The sequence below is a fragment of the Lytechinus pictus genome, chromosome 6 (genome assembly GCF_037042905.1).
Source record: "Lytechinus pictus isolate F3 Inbred chromosome 6, Lp3.0, whole genome shotgun sequence".
Taxonomy (NCBI): Eukaryota; Metazoa; Echinodermata; class Echinoidea; order Temnopleuroida; family Toxopneustidae; genus Lytechinus; species Lytechinus pictus.
Genome location: NC_087250.1, coordinates 25829947 through 25850530, shown reverse-complemented (window position 1 = coordinate 25850530; position 20584 = coordinate 25829947). Strand labels below are relative to the sequence as shown.

Here is a 20584-nt window from a genome sequence, read left to right as displayed (position 1 = left end):
CGATTGACCCGATCAATCGCAATTCTATGGAAATCCAGCGTTGTCGAATTATTTTCTAAAAGAAATTTGAAAAATGTCCTTTATGAACAAAAAGAAGCACACTGAATTTTCAAGAAGACCATGGATGTATGAATATACGTCGTCGTTAAAAAATATTTTGAACAGACATGCATTTTTTATGCTGACGTTGCTGTCTTTCCATAGTTGTAGTTGATTGGATCAATCGCACCTCTTTGAAAGACAAAACCCAGATGTGATAAAAGTGAACAGGTTTTAACAATGTAATCTTTTACCATGTTTACTACAGATATGCGATTATCACATTTTCAATACAAAAATACAAAATAAAAAAAAATGAATAAATTGGGAAAAGTGTTCCTTCTATTGAAAAAGAAATAGGAGATGAAAAACACCTTTTTGATCACCATGAAATAATTCACGATTGTTTTGCTTAAAAACTACCAGATAAAATGTTCAGTCTTCCCAGTAGGCCTAACGCTCATAGCCTTTTTATATTAGTTTTCTAGATTAGGATTCCCTTTATGTTGATACACACTATCCAAATATATAAAAAAGCAACTAAACTGTTTAATATTGAACTTTAAACTTTCAGTCCCTTCATTTGGTGTATTCTGTGTCGCTTGTAATAAGCCAGTTCGTAGTTCCGTTCTGCGCATGATCAAAATATTATACGCATGGTCAGAGGAAGGTCATTTGTACTAAAGTGACATGATGGTTTAAAATCTAATGAGATAAGCACCAACTTTATGTCTTGATTATTCATATATTCTTTTGAATTGTGGTTTTCATTTACATCCACAAAAAACAACAATGCGTCCACGAACGACTGGTATTTCACACTTTGCCAAGTACATCGTGCAACATGCTATTATATGCATTCAAAGTAGCAACAAATACCTTGATAAAGTGTTCATTGGTGTGCTATTCTAGTCACTTGGTCTATTCAATTTCTTCATCCTGCTATGTAAGGCAAGCTTATATAATATCTTGCTTTGAAATCTGCCTATCTTAATCAAAGAAATGAAAGGTCATTTGACCAAAATTGTCCATGAGTAACTACGAACTGCTCTATACGTTGTGTTTTACTTGACGAGTGTTATGTCACGTGACAAAGTGCACCCGTGAGTAATGGAGTGTGACGTGAATGTGTACAGACCGAAATCATGTAACGAAAGAGAATCCAAGCCAATACCAGTGTATTGTTACTTTACTTACTTAAACTCACATACATGTACATATACATGTAATAATAATATACATGAATCAGTATTATTCATCGATAATTTGGATCTAGCTAGTCTACGAGATCTATTGCTAACGTCCGATTGAGACTAGTCTGCATGCGCAGACCTTTGGTTTTCGCAATTCGAGTAGACTCTGGAGTAGTGGGACGAGATTCAATACTGTGACCGGCTCTATTTGACAAAGACAGAGCTTTTGGCGTCTAGTCTTAACTCCAGACCTGTTATTGGTTGAAGTGTCCAATATGAGTCTGAACGTACACATTAGATCGAGACTAGCTTGAGACCACTGTCCTGTAACCAACCAAGCAATGCAGTCAATAAATTAAGAATTCAGTTTATCTTCAATGAAACAAGGCTTGAAGCGTAGAGGTGATCAGAGGATCGGTGCTAACTGCTAGAGTTATCAACAAAGCACACACTACCACCATAACAAAGCGATCCAACATCTCTGCAACGATCTCCATATCTGTCGTCTGAAAAAATGTAAAGAGAAAAGAAAATGGAATCATCCAAAGACTTGCTAGGAAACTTTAGTTACCACCAGGGCCGTAGCTAGAGGGGGGGTATGGGGGGGGGGGGTGTGACACCCCCCCAACATTCGTGGCAGTCGGCAAAATCATGTACCAGTTGGCAAAATGGAGGATAGGGAGAAAAAGAAAGAAAGAAAGAGAGAGAGAGGGGGGAGAGAGAAAGAAAGAAAGAAAGAAAGAAAGAAAGAAAGAAAGAAAGAAAGAAAGAAAGAAAGAAAGAAAGAAAGAAAGAAAGAAAGAAAGAAAGAAAGAAAGAAAGAAAGAAAGAAAGAAAGAAAAGGAAAGAAAAATAGGGGTACTAACTTCGAAGAAGGTTACGACGTTTAGAGTAAAGACAACCAATTGGCAAATCCAAGTCCATGTAGCCAGGCTTAGAGCCCTACTAGTCAGCAAAATACTAAGTACAAAACAGATGGAGCTATAATAACACACAAAGTAAGCCCCCGGTCCTCCCCCAATATGAACAAGCTTGTTAGTTTGCAAATTATACCACAATTATTGACGATTTAACAAACACATTAGTTTGTAAAATTAGAGGCAAGACTAGGTACATAAATATTGGGTGGGATGAATTTCCGAGGTTTAAGTTGAATAATCAAAGCCAAAGTATAGTTGGCAAATTATAAAGTGGGCCTATTAAAGTGGCAGAACACTATACGCTCTACCAGTCAGCAAAGTGATGTACCAGTACTGCCCCGTTTCAGATCTGAAAAGAATAGAACACAAGACTTAAAAAACTGGTAACTCTGCAGTTGGCAAATTCATGAAGACAAGTCTACAACTTGTAGACTTGTCTACAAGTTTGCAGTTGGCAAAAAACACAAAAATGTTCTAAGTTATTTTTACTAAACATTTTTTTATTTATTTATGGTGTCAGAAGGTGCTTAGGGTGGGGATGGGGGCAGGTTGTGGTTGCACCATTCCTGGTGCTTGCATTGTCTGACTAATGAGATATATAGGCCTGTTGTATTTTAAGTCCATAAAGATTATGCACCAAACTATCTCCTCGCACTTCAAGTTATCATTGTTTTATGTAGTGACATATGCTTTTTTCATGACTATATACTTAAAGTGATTGCCCCCTTTAAGGCCTTAATAACACATTTCCAGTCTGTGCTTACGTTCGCATTGGTGTGGACCGATATAGGGTGCGTTTATCCGCCACTTTTTCACCCTAGAATCATGATCTGAATCATGATTCAAATCATGATTCTGCAGAATCACGATTGCGTTTAGTCGAAATTGAATATAATCATGATTAGAATCACAAACATGAAACACGAAAAAAGGGGCGTTTGGAAAGACGTTTCTGCAGAATCACGTACGAAAATGTTCGAATAAACGATATCGTGATTTGAATCATGATTATATGACCTCACTGTGTCGTCGGGCTACGGCTTTCGGTTTGACTCTTGCCAAGCTTATGCTCATTGTATGTACATGATTACTCTGCATGCATTTATTGTCATGTTCAGGTTCTGTGTTGGTCTTCGCATCGTCCACTACTTTTCATTTTTTGGTCATGTCTTCAACTTCAAGTTCTAGTAAATGAATTAACTGGAGACAATGATGAGTATAGAGTGTCAATATTAAATTGGATCTACGCTGAAATTCACTTCCGAACACCATTTTGGATTAACTAACAAGATGAATAGAAGCATATGGACCTTAAATGATAGAAGTAAACAAAATTAGGTTGAATTCTGGAAGCAAAAGATTTTTCGAGAGCCGAAACACGTGCGAAAAACTTCCTCTGTCAAACTGCGCACTAGTGATGCGCACTGGATTGGCCCGAATCTGAGGAGAAACAGCATTGGAATGACGGTCGTCTAAACGCTGATTCTGTGAAATCGTGATTCATGTTTGTGTTTTGAATCATGATTCAAATCATGATTCAAATCATGATTCTGGCTTGAGGTCGCATAAACGCAGCCATAGATACCGGGCTGGTGTTAAATCAACACCGGCGTTTTTGCAGTGCACGAATTCCTAAAGACAGTCCTTAAAATGTCCCTTTTTCCGATCTAATTATAACAAATTTTCAGCTCGCGCTTCGCGCTCGCATCACTTAATTAGTGAAATAGTAAATTTTACAAACAAGCTATAGAATACCCCTCTTCAGGTCTGAATTTCAAAAATTGTCAGCTCGCGCTTCTCGCCCGCAATATTTCATTAGTGAAATACGTATCATGTTCATGATTACAATGACCACAAAAAGAGCTTCATGTGCCAGTGTAATTCTAACAAAATCAGCAAGCGCTTGGCGCTCGCATTAGATGACTATGATGAGATACGTACGCACTTCATAAATTCTAAAAGATAGTCCTGAAAATGTCCCTTTTTAGGGTTAAGTTATACAAAAAATTTCAGCTCGCGCTTCGCGCTCGCATTGTTTGTTTTGTAAGACAGGTACGTATCATGATTACAAAACTTTGCTTATAATGTCCCTTTTTAGGACTGAATATCAAACATTTTCAGCTCGCACTTCGCGCTCGCATTATTTGATCACTAAGATACATATCCGTTTAATGGCGCAGTCCTTAAAATGTCTCTATCATGTCAGTATACCTGGCAATTGAGCGCGCTTCGCGCGCCCACTTAATGACTCTACATTTTTGCTGGTGTCCCCCCCCCCAATGCCGTGACCCACGGTACGCCACTGTTAGCAGTAGCACTCTTGAAATTTTAGTTGAGACATCTTGCACAAAAGGTCAATTAAAAATTAACAAATCTTTGATTTTTATATTATTAATGCATAGGGTATATCATTATACTGCAAGTATAGCAACTACGGCACACTAGCCTTTCTATTTTGATCCAAAATGTTTATTTTTAAAGTGCAAATATCTTTGTATATCTTTGTATAATTTACCTTAAAGTATTCACCAAATGCCACTAATTCAATTCTAAAAATTCAAAATCTTTTAGCATGTGATTATTGTAGGGGGGGGGGCACATCCCCCATCAGACCCCCCCCCCCCCCCCTGTGCTCACGTTGGCGCTGTCACGCCAAATTTAGTTGGCAAATTTAGCTGGTACACCCCCCCCCCCCAACAAAATGCTTCTGGCTACGGCCCTGGTTACCACTGTGTTTATTGCAATCTTGGAAATAGCAGGATTAATCTTCATATTATTCCCCTCCTCCCGTCTTTCGTTTCTTCTTTTCACTCATCTGATTGTTCACTCTTCTTTTTCTTTCTCTTCTTCTTCTCCTCCGTCATCTTCTTTTTTTTCTTCTTCTTCTATGTCGTCTTTCCTTCTTCTTTTTCTTCTGCTCCTTCTCCTTCTTCTTCTTCTTTTCCTCCTCCTCCTCCTCCTTTGTGTCCTTTTGCTTTTCCATCCTCTTCTTCTAAATACTCACTTTTTCATCGCCTATTCTTTTTTATTCTCCTTTAAACTACATTAATAACTGCTTAATCATAAAACGCTGAAAACATATTCATATTTTCTCGGATCATGCACGGGTGACAAAGTGAGGTGTACCTTTCAAGGATACGCATTTATAAGATAGAGCAAGGTTTTAACCTTTATTTCTTGATATATTTTTTATCGCACGAATTACTGGAAACTATACAAATGATAGTGTAGACCACTGGCGGATCCAGGGGGGGGGGGGGGGCACATCTGGCTCGTGCCCCCCCCCCCCCCTTTGAAATTCCTGGTGGAGACGATCTGGTTTAGACGAGATTATTATATACATAATACCACTGATCTCTACACTAAATTTTAGTATAAAGAACTGTTTTATTATTACCTGCGATTCGTCCCCTCGTTGTTCGCCCGGATTCTCTTTTGTGGTATGGTCGAAGGCGTGTACCGCAGTCACTTCTTGTTTCTCGTCATCTTGCATAGAAATATCTAAGAAATAAGATAGTGTACAACTTGCAGCGCTATTGCAACCATTCCCTCGCCAAGTCATTTTATCCACGGCTAAAAACAGCACATCATCCCCCCCCCCCCCCATCTGAAGTGGTATTCGCAATAGTCATTCCCGATTAGAAACGATAGTCCTACATCTATTGCCCACTCTCCCCCTCTCTTTTCGTCTCTCCCCCAACCTCCTACTGGTGTCACGCGCGTTAAACATTCCCCATAGACTTGTGTGTTAAAATGGCACTTTCGAAAAATTCATAAAAAATAAATGTGAAATTAAATGTTTACTACCAATGGATAGGATATATATCTGACATTCCAAATCTGACCAGGAAAGGGTACCGTAGCCAGCTCATTTTAAAAATAAATCGCCATTTATGAAGATAACTATGAATTAATCGAATTCATCAACTGAAACAGTAAAATAGCCCTAATTATTCCGCCAGTCAAACAATAGTTCCATGTCACTTATTCATCTTCCCAATTTGGGCGAAGGAAGTTCAGTAGTTACCATTTCTAGAATCAGTGTTAGATTTTGAATCATATTCATACATTTTTGTCAATCAGCAATATCAAATTGAAAAAATTTGAATGGGTTGGGTCAAACGAATATCTTTATCGTGGCACCTAATCTCTCTCCCCCCCCCCCCCCGCCTGTCTCTCTTTCTCTCACTTAATCTTATGTCACCCCTGCCGCCGCTACTCCACTTCCTTCTCGCTCATAATTTGTGATGACTAATTTTCTGGAAGTTTGTTAGAATAATATAATAGATAATAATATAGGATTTGTATAGCACATGTATCCACCTTGCTAGGTGCTCAAGGCGCTCCTATATTACCCTGGCTAAGCTAGTCTAACGATCGTTAAATTCTATGGCCACGTCGTCGGTGTCAGTGCCATTTTGATAGGCCTGTATTAAATTGGAAAATAATTTTGCTTTGTTACACACTTAAAATGTTGGGCAACATTGTGTCCACTGTGCTTGTTAATGTATTTTAGTAAAACAATATATATATATATATATATATATATATATATTCTGGACAATTATCATCCAATTGAGCAAATTGTTTACCCAATTTGGGCAGATTTAACCAATAGTTGAGTGAACATGTGTGTTGCCCAGGGTCGGTTAAATATTGATAATTTTTGCCCAACATTTTTAAGATTATATAGTAGATTTCCGTGTGGACATGGTGCTTATAATTTCGATAGTTTATAAACTAACCTTTTACAGCCGCCCTTGTTCTGCAACCCTTCAACGATTTTGTGCAGGTAAGCACTGGCAACACCTCTAGGAACAATCGCCTCGCTGCGGACGTCCTCAAAGACCACTTTTTGGCAGCCAGGTTTGACACGAGCATTGACCAGACGGTAATAGCTGTGATGAGAGCGAATGACGACACGCAGAAGTAGACAATGCGAGGTTCGAACTCCGGGTCCGAAGTCCTCGGCATTATGTCAGAAATGATAATCTGAAACACGGTGTTGCCGAGAACAAGAGAAAGCGATGCCGAGACGCGTTCGCCACTCTTGATGGGTATCCAGAACGTGCTAAGGGCTAGGCCATTCAGGAGGACAAGAGGGCAGAGGATGATCCGCAGGTAGAAGTTTGGTGCTCTCTCTAGATGCATCACGGCGTCGAGGAAGGATATATTTTTGCGAGTTACGATGTCCATTCGGTCATGTGGAACAAAAACAAGATTTTTTATCTTCCATTCTGTATTATAGTTGAAGAGTGAGTAAGCGCGACCAGGGACTAACTTGATGCGATCACTGTAGTAACCTGTGATAGAAAGACAAACAAAGAGTGATATTACAAGGGGCATGGGCGTCGGCAAAGAGCCTGAAAAACGTAGTGATAAATTCACACTGGATTCTTAAAATGAGTATCTTGGCTATTCACTTAACATATGTTAAAATGAACCTTCCAAAGGGGTTAGAAAGTGTTATCAAGTGGAAAACCCATAAGGGGCCCATTGCAGAAAATTTCTGCCATAAAACAAACTCTGGCAATTTTTTTTCCAAAGTCTTCTAATGTGTAATTTCCAATGGCATAATTTTGTTTGGCATAGTTTTTAAGGCAAACGTTTTATGCAACGGGCCCAAGGTCTATATTAGAGCCTGGTTTTATTTACAAGGTTGGTTGTTCATAGGATGAGCATACTAATTTATGAATAGCGCTATAGTGTACTACCTAACTATTCTACCTAAAGTAAGAAGAAGTAAATGTGAATGTAAAATAATAAAATAATCGCAATTTTTCGTTTCAGTTTACTGTTGTTTGTGCTTATCATTCCGTTTTTATGTGCATGTGTGTGTGTTCTATATGCCTCAACTGGATCAAAACAAATGCTTAGTTACAGTTCATGTATTGAAGAAATTACAAATATTATAAATGGCACATTTATGTAATATGACATTTATATGATGTATATTTACATACGATTTACATTTATTTCTACTGCATTTTACTTAACCAATTGTGATTATTTATGAATATTACCCATTATGAAGAAACCAATACTGCAGTTGTGTGAATCGAAAGGGAAGTCGAGCAGGACAGTATTGCAGATTGTATTGTAATACATGTTAGACTGTATGTACGCTGTACCGTCAGCGAATATCTTTAAGACATTTCCATCCTTCTGAAAGATCGTATGGGTCTGACCATACCCAGCCCTGCGGAAAAATAGGATAATTATTAAACGAGAGTGACTCCAACATTTTTGGAAAGTCTAATATAGTACATAAGCATAACATTCGTGAATTATCCAGTCTTGGAAAAGAGGTGCAAATTGGAATCCTTTTAGTGTCCAGTTTTTTAACACTCGAGAAAAAAACGAATTCGCATAATGTTTATCACGCGATCAAGAACCTTAAATCATTTTATAAATATCCTAAAATGGCTCTCAACACTGCTCAAGTGGCTTTTTAGGGTAATTTAGAATCTTTTAGAACAGGGAACCATTAAAGGATCACAATATGGGGCAAGCATAGAACCCTCTAAGAACATGTTTTTTTTTGTTTTTTTAGATCTAAGAGTATTTATTTGACATATATGATATGATGCTTTTGATCATTTTATAAGTTGAATTATTGCATTTATAAAATTATAATCAAATACACGGTCCACACCACTCCAGTTTAGGGGACGGTAACCCTCTATGCATGATCTGACCAATGCTGTCATGCCTTTTTTAACGCACGCAACTAGGCATTTAAGTGCGACTCTAAGTCATAATCAAATCTTTGTGAAACACCCCCTGGTTGATTTTGTGTCCTGCTTTTCGAAATAGAAAAAAATTATTAACAAATATTGCCATAGTTTTGAGAAAAATCCATCAAAGAACAAAAAAAAAATATTTGAATTTTAAACATTTCATTTGTGACGTCACATGTTAGCTTCTTTTCTACATATCGTATACTAAAAATTCAATGAAATATCATTTCAGGATATAGATAGACAAAATATTTCACACCCGTTCCTAAAAAGAAAGCAAAAAATAAGCCATCACGAACCATTGCAAATTTTTAATTGTTGCATATTATGCTATTTAATATATGAGGCAGCTGCTCGCTCTTGACGTCACAAATCAAAATCTTAAAATTATATTAACTTTCTTTAATATTCTTTAATGGATTCTCTTCAAACCTTTACAAATATTTTTCCTTTAATTTTTCTTCAGGCTGAACTTCCACTTCAATCAAAATTTTCGTCCCTTTAGATAGTGTTGGTTGTACTGTATATCACTTGTAGCTGGTCTGTAATCGGTACCAATATTAATATTATTAAGGTGAAAGACTCTTTATGGTGGAAAAAAAAGGACTTACGTGTTATAGATCTGCATTGGTGGCGTCCAGGCAGATCCCAAGGGAACGGTAATCTCAGAAATGTTACTGTAGTTAGCTGGGTTCCATACTAACCGCTGATCATGCCACAGCTGTATCCAGGGTAAATAAATAAATAAATCAATAAATCAATCAATCAATAAGTAATTAAATAGATTATTGGGTGATAATACTATAGGACATGTCATCCCAACAAAAGGTTAGCTTGAGTAAAAAGAAAAAATCCAAGTAGCATAATGCTGAAAATTTCTTCAAAATGGTATTTAAGATAAGAAAGTTATGACATTTTAAATTTACTCTAAATTTTACAAGACCGATATATGCACATCCAGATCAATATGCAAATGGGCGATTCCATGCTATGAAAGTCAACCATTTTCGCAATATTTTTTCAACCTACTGTCCAAACAAACGAGGAACTTCAATTTGTTTTGTGGTAATAATATAATGCTATAAAAATTATTGAAAACCAACAAAACTATGTTGTCCATGGTTAATTAGAGGTGAAAATGTTGGTGTCGTGCGGGACATTTCTGAGAATCACGACACAAAACATTTTCACCTTTAATTCACCACTAATCAAACATTTTTTTATTAGTAATCATTATTCCACATGCATAAATCCCCACTATAACTTTATTATTGACCAAAAAAAGGATTATTGCTCAAGCACTCAGCTAGGAGACTAAATATGCCGTTCTTTACACAAGTGTGCCCCCCCCCCCTTTGAAAGTCACATGTATTTTAAATGGGGAAATGACGTTCATACCCAAGTAAGGATCAAGGATCTTTTTTATTTTTATTTTTTTTTTTGGGGGGGGGCTTGTCAAATTTTCCTAGGAAAAATGTGCCCCCCCCCCCTTTGGAAAATCCTGGATCCGCCCCTGCATAGTGCTTCAGTTCATGCAAAAATACTTACTATGTTGACAAAAGAAACTCCGCTGAGGATCCCATTTTTAGTATCCTGGGAAATAACAATATTACAATTACAATCAATAAAGTAACAAGATGGGGTGAGCTCAAATAGACTTATGTTGTTAATTATTAAACTCTATTTTTTCTAAGTGGCTCTTTGGTTTTTGTAAAAAAAAAAGGGGGAATATTTTGCATCTTAATACTCTACACAAGAAGTGAACAATAGAGGGGGACTCACAACCAAGAAAAAAACGTAAAAGGTTGAAATAAAAAAAATAAAAAAAAACATGCATGTTCCCTTTCTACACAATATTGGGTAAAATTTTACTCAGTGTACTTAGAGTATACGCGGAAGTATTAGTTTTATGTTACTGTGGTGTTTTAATCTTAACAAATGTCACGACTACTACTAATATCTTGGCTGGATATTGATAGTACAAAAAACATTTTATGTCTGAGGAAAAAAATGGTGATTATACGTGTTAGGATGATGATAATGATAACCAAATTAAAAACAATTATAATGGAAGTAATGGAAATAATAATAATTATAGTATAAAGGATATTCGTCATGATAGTGTCTACATCAGTAAAAATTATGATAATTATTAAAAATTGAGATAAAATGAGGCGTGAGAGCTCAGTCTGTAGATCGAGGGTCTTGGATTCCGGTTACCCGGGTTCGTTCGATTCCCAGTTGGTGCGCTTATAACTTTTGGTAATTGAAATGTCCCCTGCTTGAATGCTTTAATACACCTCAGTCACATTTCCTGTTACTACTTCATAACTCTACCAGCAGCTGTTCTAACATTTATAGGTTTACTGAAAATGTATGTTATGCTGCTGTATAAAACATACTAGCTTGGTGCGGTCTTACAAAGAGTAGTTATTTATCCGATCGATCTCAGGTATATTGATATGCATCAATGTCATAGTTTTCTTTAACAAATTTTCGCAATGTCCTTTGAAAGCAAAGAGAAGCACACACTGAATTTCCAAGACAACTATGAATGTATGAATATTTATCATATTATCTAGAAAATATTTTGGACAAGGCATATTTTGAGGCAGGTTGGCTCAGTCGGTAAAGCGTCTGCCCGTCGAACCAAAGATCGTGGGTTCGAGTCCATCCCGGGCGGATGACTGAAGCCAGTGCGTTGTGTGTAAACGTCTCTCCCCTGTTTCATAGATGCAGGCTATGTTACAGTGGAAAACACTCTGTACCTCTGATAGGACGTTAAATTGCGGCCCCGTGTAGAGGAAAATCACCACCTTTGCACGTTAAGAACCCACTGCACTATTCGAATAAGAGTAGGGGGAAACCCCGGTGTAGTGGTCCACCTGCATTCCCCCAAACAGTTATCGGGAGGAGAGACCTGCGGGTCACAGTTCTATGTTTGCGCCCTTGTAGGCGACCCAGATTGGCTGGCTCCTCCAATGCGCCTTTGAATGTCTTTGACAGATATATGGCGCTATACAAATGTTGTGCATCATCATCATCATCATCATCATCATCAACAAACATGTATTCTAGAAGTTGATGTTGCTGGATTTCCATAGTTAAGGTTAAGATTGAATCAATCGTAACTCTTTGTAAGACGGTGCCCATGCTTACCACATCCAGAATGGAAAACAAATAAAAGTTGATGGTCATCTCCAAGGGATGGCCGAGGTCTCGTTGGGGCATCACTCTGACGTCATATCCGGTGTCAAAAAGGTCGTGGATTAGTTGACCTTCAGCCGTCGATGGAGTTGCTTTGGCAAAAGTGGAAAACAAAAGATGAATTAGAATATCAGATTCAAGTATTCAACCTCCGATTATTTGGAAATATGCCCCCGGAAATCAGGTTTTACTTTATACATCACATTGCGTCCATCAACATTTCGTCTAACAACCATTTGGTCCAATAATCATTTCGTCGTAATCACCAGTTCGTCAGTGAACATTTCGTCTCATAACCAGTTGGTCTAAGATCCATTTTATGTTCATTTCTCCCAATCAACACTTAGTCCAATTAGACCAAGTGGTATATTGACTAAATGGCTATTGGACCAACTTGTTATTGTACGAAATGGTAAGTGGACGAAATGGCAATTAGACCATGTGGATAGTGGACGAAATGGTGGTAGACCAAATTATAGCAGACGGGTTGGTAATCGGACGAATTGGCATTAAACGAAATGAAAATAAACCAAATTAAATGGCAGAGGATACAGAGGGGTGCCCCGTATGATTATTTTGATATAGAAAAAACAAATCCCTCTGCTTTCCTCCACATCGCTTCATGAGAGTTGTAGGGTTAAGGGCTTTCCATTAGATCGGTTACTCATTTCGTCCCAACGAAACCCGTTTAGGGGTTGTAGATTTAAAAAAAAAACGGCTATAGGTCTTTTTTTTTTTTGCATGTCCCTCCCCCACTGAAATCATAGACGCGCCTGTCGATGTATTATTATAGCAACCAAGAACGATGAACAAGTAAAGAAATAATGAAAATACATTTTTTTTTTTCATAAAAGAAATAGATTGCATTATTGTAATATTTAAAATAATAATAACGTATTATGAAAATACCTTACCTGTTCCGCCATCTTTTAAACCAAAAGTGAATACAGCAATGACCGTGACGAATAAACTCTTCTTGGACATTACGATAACTCCATTAACAAGTCAAGTGCAAGAAATGTTAGATTCAGAACTTTGAAGCTGCAGGTTCGGGGTTCGTATCCCAGGAGGTTTGTTCCGATCCACACTCCGAACCCTAACCATAAAAACCGAGTTGGTCTGATGTTACCTCTCGTGTATACGAGGCTCGCAATGTTTATATACACTTTCCCCGAGTCAACAGAGTGAGTATAAGTGATTACGGGACAATGCACACCGCCTTCGACTTTATTCGCATTAAGTGCATAATAGCTATTCGTAATATTGGTGAAAGATAAATTGTGATCTTCACTCTAGGCAAACAGTAGCGAGTTTTCGCAGACTGCTTTAAAGATCATAACAAATGTATTGTCCCGGGAGGGGGGGAGGGGGCGTCCCCCTACTCAAAATAGTAGGGGGACACAATATGAAATGTCCCCCGACTATGTTTGGTCTTTTATGATGGAAAGAAATACATCACTAAGAATCGAAATGAAACATGTATTTTGGATGATTGGGTGATAAACTTTTCTTTCCTTTTTTTTTTGTCTTGTCAAATTCCTTTTGGTTGAAATGACCTACTGTGGTGATAACCTTCTTTTTTTTGCGTGTCAAATTGTCCAGCTCATTGTCCACCCTACCTTAGTGAGAGATTTCCGCCCTTGCCTTCAGGTCAAAGAGCAACGCAGAAGTCTTTGTCGAAAATTGGTAAATCGAAACAGCAGTTTCGACCATGACTCTACACGAGTAAACGAAATATTTGCAATTTTTCGTGAGCTCCGTTACGTAAGACTAACTTGCTGTTCCAGTTCAAAAAAATTTACAAAACATCCCAGCTGTTCATTGTCATTAATTTTGACAAGCATTTTCAATACATGAACTGTGTTCTTGAATTCGCTCTCCGTCGAGTAGTGATAACTGCCTATTAATTAAATGAAGCCCGGGAGACCCTTTTTAAGCTTTTCTGTTAAGTGGTTATTAGCGTTATTCTAATTGCTAGTGGTTCGATACACTGGTCTTGCTCACGTTGGCCTAAATTGAATGGTAAAACTCATTAAGTCGTATGTACATAACGCTTGCTATTATAAGGCACATGGAATCAATTATCAGTTTCACTTTGGTCGCTTAATTAACGATGTAGCAATTTGCTAAAACAAATATGACTTCCATTTATTGGCGTTATTATGCAATGGTACAATAACACAGTTATTGAAGGCGCACTATAATGAATTTAGTATATTAAAAAAAACTTAGTTTCAAGCTAAGATATTTTGTTCATTGTATTCACTGTATTTGCCACACATTGATAGAATATCCTGTCAGCAAATGTTGCTCTCTCTCTCTCTTCCCCTCCCCCTCTTTCTTCCTCTCTCCTATTCTCCCACCCCCCACCTATTTTACAAGGCCAATGAAGAAAAAAAATAAAAAAAAGGGGATGAACATTCCATTATTTTATTAATCTTCTGAATAGTATGTCAAAATATATCATAATACCAGTTTGTCCTATCAAAACAGTAAAAAAGAAATCTTGATGGCAAAATTATAAAATATTTGCCCCATACGGCATGTCTGCCCCCCCCCAAAAAAAAAAAAAAACTTTCTGTAACGCTATTGTCATGATGAGTAAGGGTGGACGTACTTGAGTGAACTTGTGAAGGGGGGTGATCATTATTTTACGACCTACTCATGTATTAACACAAAATGTCTCAGAAATACATTTCATAATCTATAATACTATTTGTGCTCGAAAGAACACAGTGTTTTCACATACACTGTAAAAACGCTGTTGCCCCCCCCCCCCCCACCTGTTAAGCCACAGTTTACAGATATCTAAATCAGCTTATCCATGTTAGCTAGCATTTTGCTAGGCCATGACAATTGCGCGCAAGCAGTATTTCCATCTGTCTTACATAACCCACGCCAAAATGGTGTGAAATGAACCGTGAAATATTCGATTTAGTTTGCTATTGCATTGTAATAAACGATACCGTCCTAATCATAGCTCAGATCACACTTTCACGATTCGGCCCACGATAAATGTTTTTTCGGTTGTTGTTTTATTTTTGTAAAAGTATTTATTGAGAATGCAAAAAAATATGATTGTTGACTCCCTTTGCCTTGCTATCTTTGCTAAAGGATTCGCGTATTTTTGCAATTACTTCTCAGACTCTTCAACGTACCAATACCTTTTGAAATGAAACTTAAATCATAATGGACAGCTGAGAGGTTTTTGTCAAAAGTTAAAGGTCGAGTCTACTCCAGATATAATGTTGATTTGAATCTATACAAAAAAGTCATCCAAGCATATCGCTGAAAGTTTCATCAATTTTGGATGTAAAATAAGAAATGTTAATGCTTTGCAGGTATGTGCACAAATATATAAGAATGAAAAGTTTCTCTTGTCTTTGTTTGATTTATACAATATTTCATTTTTTAAAAGAAGTGACGATAAGGAATGACTGTTTTACATTTGATAGTAATTTTTCAATTTCGTGTTTTAAAGCAGATACGAACCAATAGCGCCATCTCGAGTCCTCAACTACTCGTACCTGGCAAGTTTCCTGACCCATAATGCTAGTTTCGTCTAGTTATATAGACCCACTTGAATGATAACATGCTAATTAACCACTCACTACACTTATACCGCAATAATCATGTTTCCAAGTAGCGAAACAGTTAAAATAAAAGGTCAATTCATTCTCCGTAGTATATATCTGAACAGGTATATTAAAAAACTATGTAGGCATAACACACAGTCAGTGAGAGACCACATACAGTTCTCGCCCTCTTTATTTCTATATAACCTGACTATAAAAGACACTACATCACATGGAATGTGTACGTGTCTGACAAAATCTGCTAATTCATTATTTTGTTGATAGAAAGATAATCATTGAGGTCAATAAAATGTATTAATAACAATAAAAAATGCAATATAACAGGTGAACATTTTAAGTATTCATTATTGTATTGTATTGTTTAAATTATCATATTTAGATTTTTTTTTATTCTGATATAATTTACAAAAAAGATAAGTAAGGGATTTTTTTGACGTAAACACATGAAATAAACACAGAAAGTATGCAATAACCTTTTTTCAGTTTATCATGTAATTTCCTTATTAAGTACTGTTTATAAATATAACTCAAATGATCCTTTTAGAGTTAATGAAGTGACAATGTGGACCAAGTATTTTTTCAAATTTTTGCCATGAGTAACCATGATTCTTGTTTAAGAAAACGATTTAGCTCCTATGTAACACAACTTACAAATATGTAAGACGTCCATGGTAAGACACTACGTGTAATATGTAGGTGTCTGGCGAAATTTGAATTAAATTTTTTGAAATAATGATTGTACTTATCGACGTTATTTATTTCTATATATATCAATAAAACAACAAAATATAACGAATTAACATTGTATGTATTAATCATTGCATTGTTCAAATGTTCATTTTTTTATTCATTTTAATTTTCTGGTATAGTTTTTGCAAAAATTTAAGTAAAGTAGATGAGAAGATAAGTACAGGATTTTGTTCATGTAAACACATGAAATAAGAACAGAATAATTTTATATTTTAAATTAATCGATTATGTAATTTCCCTTTTGACTATTGCTTACGAATGCCAAAAATGCGATCGTTGTTGACTTTCTTTGTCTTGACATCTTAGCTAGAAGATTTGCCTATTTTTTTTTTAATTACTTCTCAGATTCTTTCTACAACGTACCAATACCTTTTCAATGCAATTCAAATCACAATGGACAGCTGAGAGATTTTTTGTCGAAAGTTAGAGGTCGAGTCCACTTCAGATATAATGTTGATTTATATCAATACAGAAAAATCAAACAAGCATATCGATAAAAGTGTCATGAAAATTGGGTCATGGATGTAGAATGAGAAACCTATAATATTTAATGCTTTGTTTTTCACAAAACAGTTATGTGCACGAATCAGTGAATTGCGAATGAAAAAGTCGATGATACCCTCATGCACTATTTCTTTCTATTTATGGCTTGATTTATACAATATTTCATTTATTTTAAAGAAGCGACAATAGGGACCAGCCGTTACCATTTAATAATCGTTTGTCACTTAGCAACGTTTAAAAATGTATTTTGTCTATATATACTTGAAATAATAAGACCTCAATGTGCAAATCCCGACGACATGTAAGACACCTCATATATCATGTAGATGTCTGGCAAAATTTGTAACAATACACAATTTGTGCAATCATACCTTTGAACCAATGAAATGTAAATATCACAATAAAAAGACATATTATATCGGGTTATTATTGTATTTTGTTAATGGCAAGTAAGTAAGATAGGCAGATTGGTACATGATTTTGTTATGTTAACACATGACGTAAGAACAGAAAATATGCAATAATTTCATTTTGAGATTAATCGATTATGAATTTGCGTGGACAAGTCCACCCTAACAAAAAGTTGATTTGAATAAAAAGAGAAAAATCCCACAAGCATAGCACTGAAAATTTTATCAAAATCGGATGTAAAATAATTTAGTTATGACAATTTTAAATTTCACTTTATTTCACAAAAAGAGTAATATGCACATCCAGGTCGATATGCAAATGAGGGGACTGACATTATGTGGTTCAGAAAAGTCTTACATCATTGTCAATTCTGTAAAACTTGAAATATTGTATAATTCAAACAACAAAAAACATAAAAAATAGTGAGTGATTGACATCATCGACTCTCTCGTTTGCATATCACTGACTTGTGCATAATAACTGTTTTGATTAAAATAGGCGAAACATTAAAATGTCATAACTTTCATATTTCACATCCGATTTTGATGAAAATTTCAGTGTAATGCTTGTTAGATTTTTCTCTTTATATTCAAATCAACATTTTTCTGGGGTGGACTTGACCTTTAAGTACTGCTTATGAATGCTGCCAAAATGCGATCATTGTTGACTCCCTTCGCCTTGACATCTGAGCTAAAAGATTTGCGTATTTTGCAATTACTTTGTAGACACTTTTTACAAGGCAACAATTCCTTTTTAAAAAAAAAGAAAGCTTGAGAAATTCAAAATACAATTAAAAATTTTAATTGTATTTTGATTTTCTCAAGCTTTCTTTTTTTTTCGACAAAACCTCTCAGGTGTCCATTATGATTTGAATTGCATTTAAAAAGGAATTGTTGCCTTGTAAAAAGTGTCTACAAAGTAATTGCAAAAAGAATGCTTTGAAATATCGTTTAAGAAGAGAGATTAGAACGTTCTCGACATAGCGCATCACTGATCATGACCATGATGTCAAACCAGTCCAGTTGATCAATGCGTTGGAATTTACCCGTCAGTTCTACAAAAATGTCAGACGTAGTCTAACGAAATGTACCCTATTCACCTTCCATCAAATTATAATCGATTCAATTTTATTAAATAACAACTAATTCGCAACCCAAAGATAATTTGTTACAAGAACAACAAATAGTTATCAACAGAAAAGCATGCTTATCGTGCATTTCTAGACTGAAAAAAAAAAAAAAAAAAAAACATAGTACAAAAAACACCATTATGATTTTCTGTTTATTTATGAAAATTAATCTAATTTGTCTTTGTATATAATTAAACAATTGCTAAATTTAGCGTGTTAACTTTATTTCGAAATGTTTTTGGGTTGGGGCGTTGGTGCGCTGTCGAAACTGACGTCCCATTGATATTATTGGAGAGTTTTAAGAGCAGTGAACAAGAACGGCGTAGAAGCCGTCTGATCGTTTGAGTCAACGTCGTCGTCTGCCCTTGTTCACTTCAGTTGCGAATACTTTAGATTTCACTCGACTTGTACGTGTACGTACGTCCACGTGAAACAGCGCGATAACCAGCGGGTCATGACACGCTGCCCGTCCCGGAAGATCTGGCGTACCATCGCCTGGCGACCCGGTCGGGTGATGCGAATGTGCAACTTGTGCACACGTACATTTCTCAAAGTGCTCAGTGTCTTTACTGAGCACTTTTAGAAATGTACGTCCACATAGTCGACTGGTACGAGATGACGTCATTTTTTGGCGTTCCATATGCCTCAGGTCCTCACACACGTCCACTATCAGAATCGAGAACCTCGCCACATCCATTTTGCGGTTCTCCTAAATCATAGTGGACGTGTACGTGAGTGACGTCATTTTGACCGTTCAAGCCCAGCATGGAGCATGAAGCATGACGTTGTACGATGCATTGTATTCATCATATTCGGAATTGCTTTCTGACCTCCAAAATTTATATCGATATATATCCTTACTCGAGTAAAAAGGAATCAAAGCAAGTGAAAGGGCACGTGTGCACAAGTTGCACTTTCGCATCATCCGACCGGGTCGCCAGGCGATGGTACGCCAGATCTTCCGGGACGGGCAGCGTGTCATGACTTGCTGGTTATCGCGCTGTTTCACGTGGACGTACGTACACGTACAAGTCGAGTGAAATCTAAAGTATTCGCAATTGTAGTGAACAAGGGCAGACGACGACGTTGACTCAAACGATCAGACGACTGCTACGTCGTTCTCGTTCACTGCTCTAGGACTGGCTAAAAGAATATATTTAAGAATGTGAAATTCATATATCTAGACCGACACATTTATCATGATAATGATACATGAGATTTGTATAGCGCTCTTTCCATCTTGATTTGATGCTCAAGGCGCTTCTTCAGAGCAGAACAACAAAAACTATTTACATATAATACATGTTTGAACAATAAGTCAATGTCTATCAAAAAGCAATCTTTGACAGGTATGTTTTCTGGGCCCTGTTGCAAAAAAATTTATGTCATAATGACATAAATTTCGATAATAACATAAAATCATGCATAGCTTATGCCGTTGATATAAATTCTGTTGCATAAAAATATCTATGTATTGTTTTAGCTTATGACGCGATTTAATCATCATTACATAAACTGAATAGTCACGAACGAGCCTGTTGACATAAACTTGGCATAAGTTGTCATTTTTCAGCCGCAGCAAGTTCTTGCGAAAAAGGGTCATCGGCTTCCCATTTTGACGGGAAAGAGGCATATTTTGGTATGTATCCAATTTTCATGGTTATATATCATAGATAATAGATCTATCTCACGTTCTGACTAAGAATTAAAGTTTCTAAGTATTAAGAGATATTTTGAATTAATTATTATCGCCGTCAATTTTATGCAATGATTGCTTGTAAACTCTCCGGCTGCTTTTAGTCGTACAAGGCCGGCAGTGCTAGCCGGAGGTTCCGGCGTTTGACAAAGACAAATAATGCATGGAATCAACACCGTCAGAATAGACAGAAAACAGTTTTAAATAATCTTCACGACATTGGACATTGTTTTTAAGGTTCCTGTGTCGGATGAACATGAATAATGCGTGGAATGAACACCGACAGAAAACAGTTTTAATTCATCTTCACAACATATTGGACATTGATTTTTAAGGTTTTTTTTAGAGCACCCCCGCCCTTTCTGGAAAATTCTAAATCTAGTCAGTAGTCTTTCTAGA

General features: G+C 36.5%; 1 protein-coding gene across 1 annotated transcript; it reads right to left on the bottom strand.

Moving 5' to 3' along the window:
* Window positions 1–1210: 1210 nt before the first annotated feature.
* LOC129262773 (acetylcholine receptor subunit alpha-1-B-like) lies at window positions 1211–14068 on the bottom strand. The gene is made up of 8 exons (XM_064101277.1): window positions 13014–14068; window positions 12052–12191; window positions 10441–10485; window positions 9504–9613; window positions 8176–8351; window positions 6898–7455; window positions 5550–5653; window positions 1211–1738 (listed from the first exon to the last, which is right to left on the bottom strand). The coding sequence occupies exons 1-8, from the start codon at window positions 13081–13083 to the stop codon at window positions 1607–1609; spliced, it is 1335 nt and encodes a 444-aa protein (XP_063957347.1). The 5' UTR covers window positions 13084–14068; the 3' UTR covers window positions 1211–1606.
* Window positions 14069–20584: the final 6516 nt, after the last annotated feature.

Bases quoted from the DNA above. Each gene is read 5' to 3' on its own strand.
- LOC129262773 (XM_064101277.1), bottom strand. From the start codon at position 13,083: ATGTCCAAGAAGAGTTTATTCGTCACGGTCATTGCTGTATTCACTTTT. The intron at 12,192-13,013 runs GTAAGGTATTTT...CTTTTGCCAAAG, and splicing joins TTTAAAAGATGGCGGAACAG to CAACTCCATCGACGGCTGAA. The intron at 8,352-9,503 runs GTAAGTCCTTTT...ATTTTTCCGCAG, and splicing joins CCAATGCAGATCTATAACAC to GGCTGGGTATGGTCAGACCC.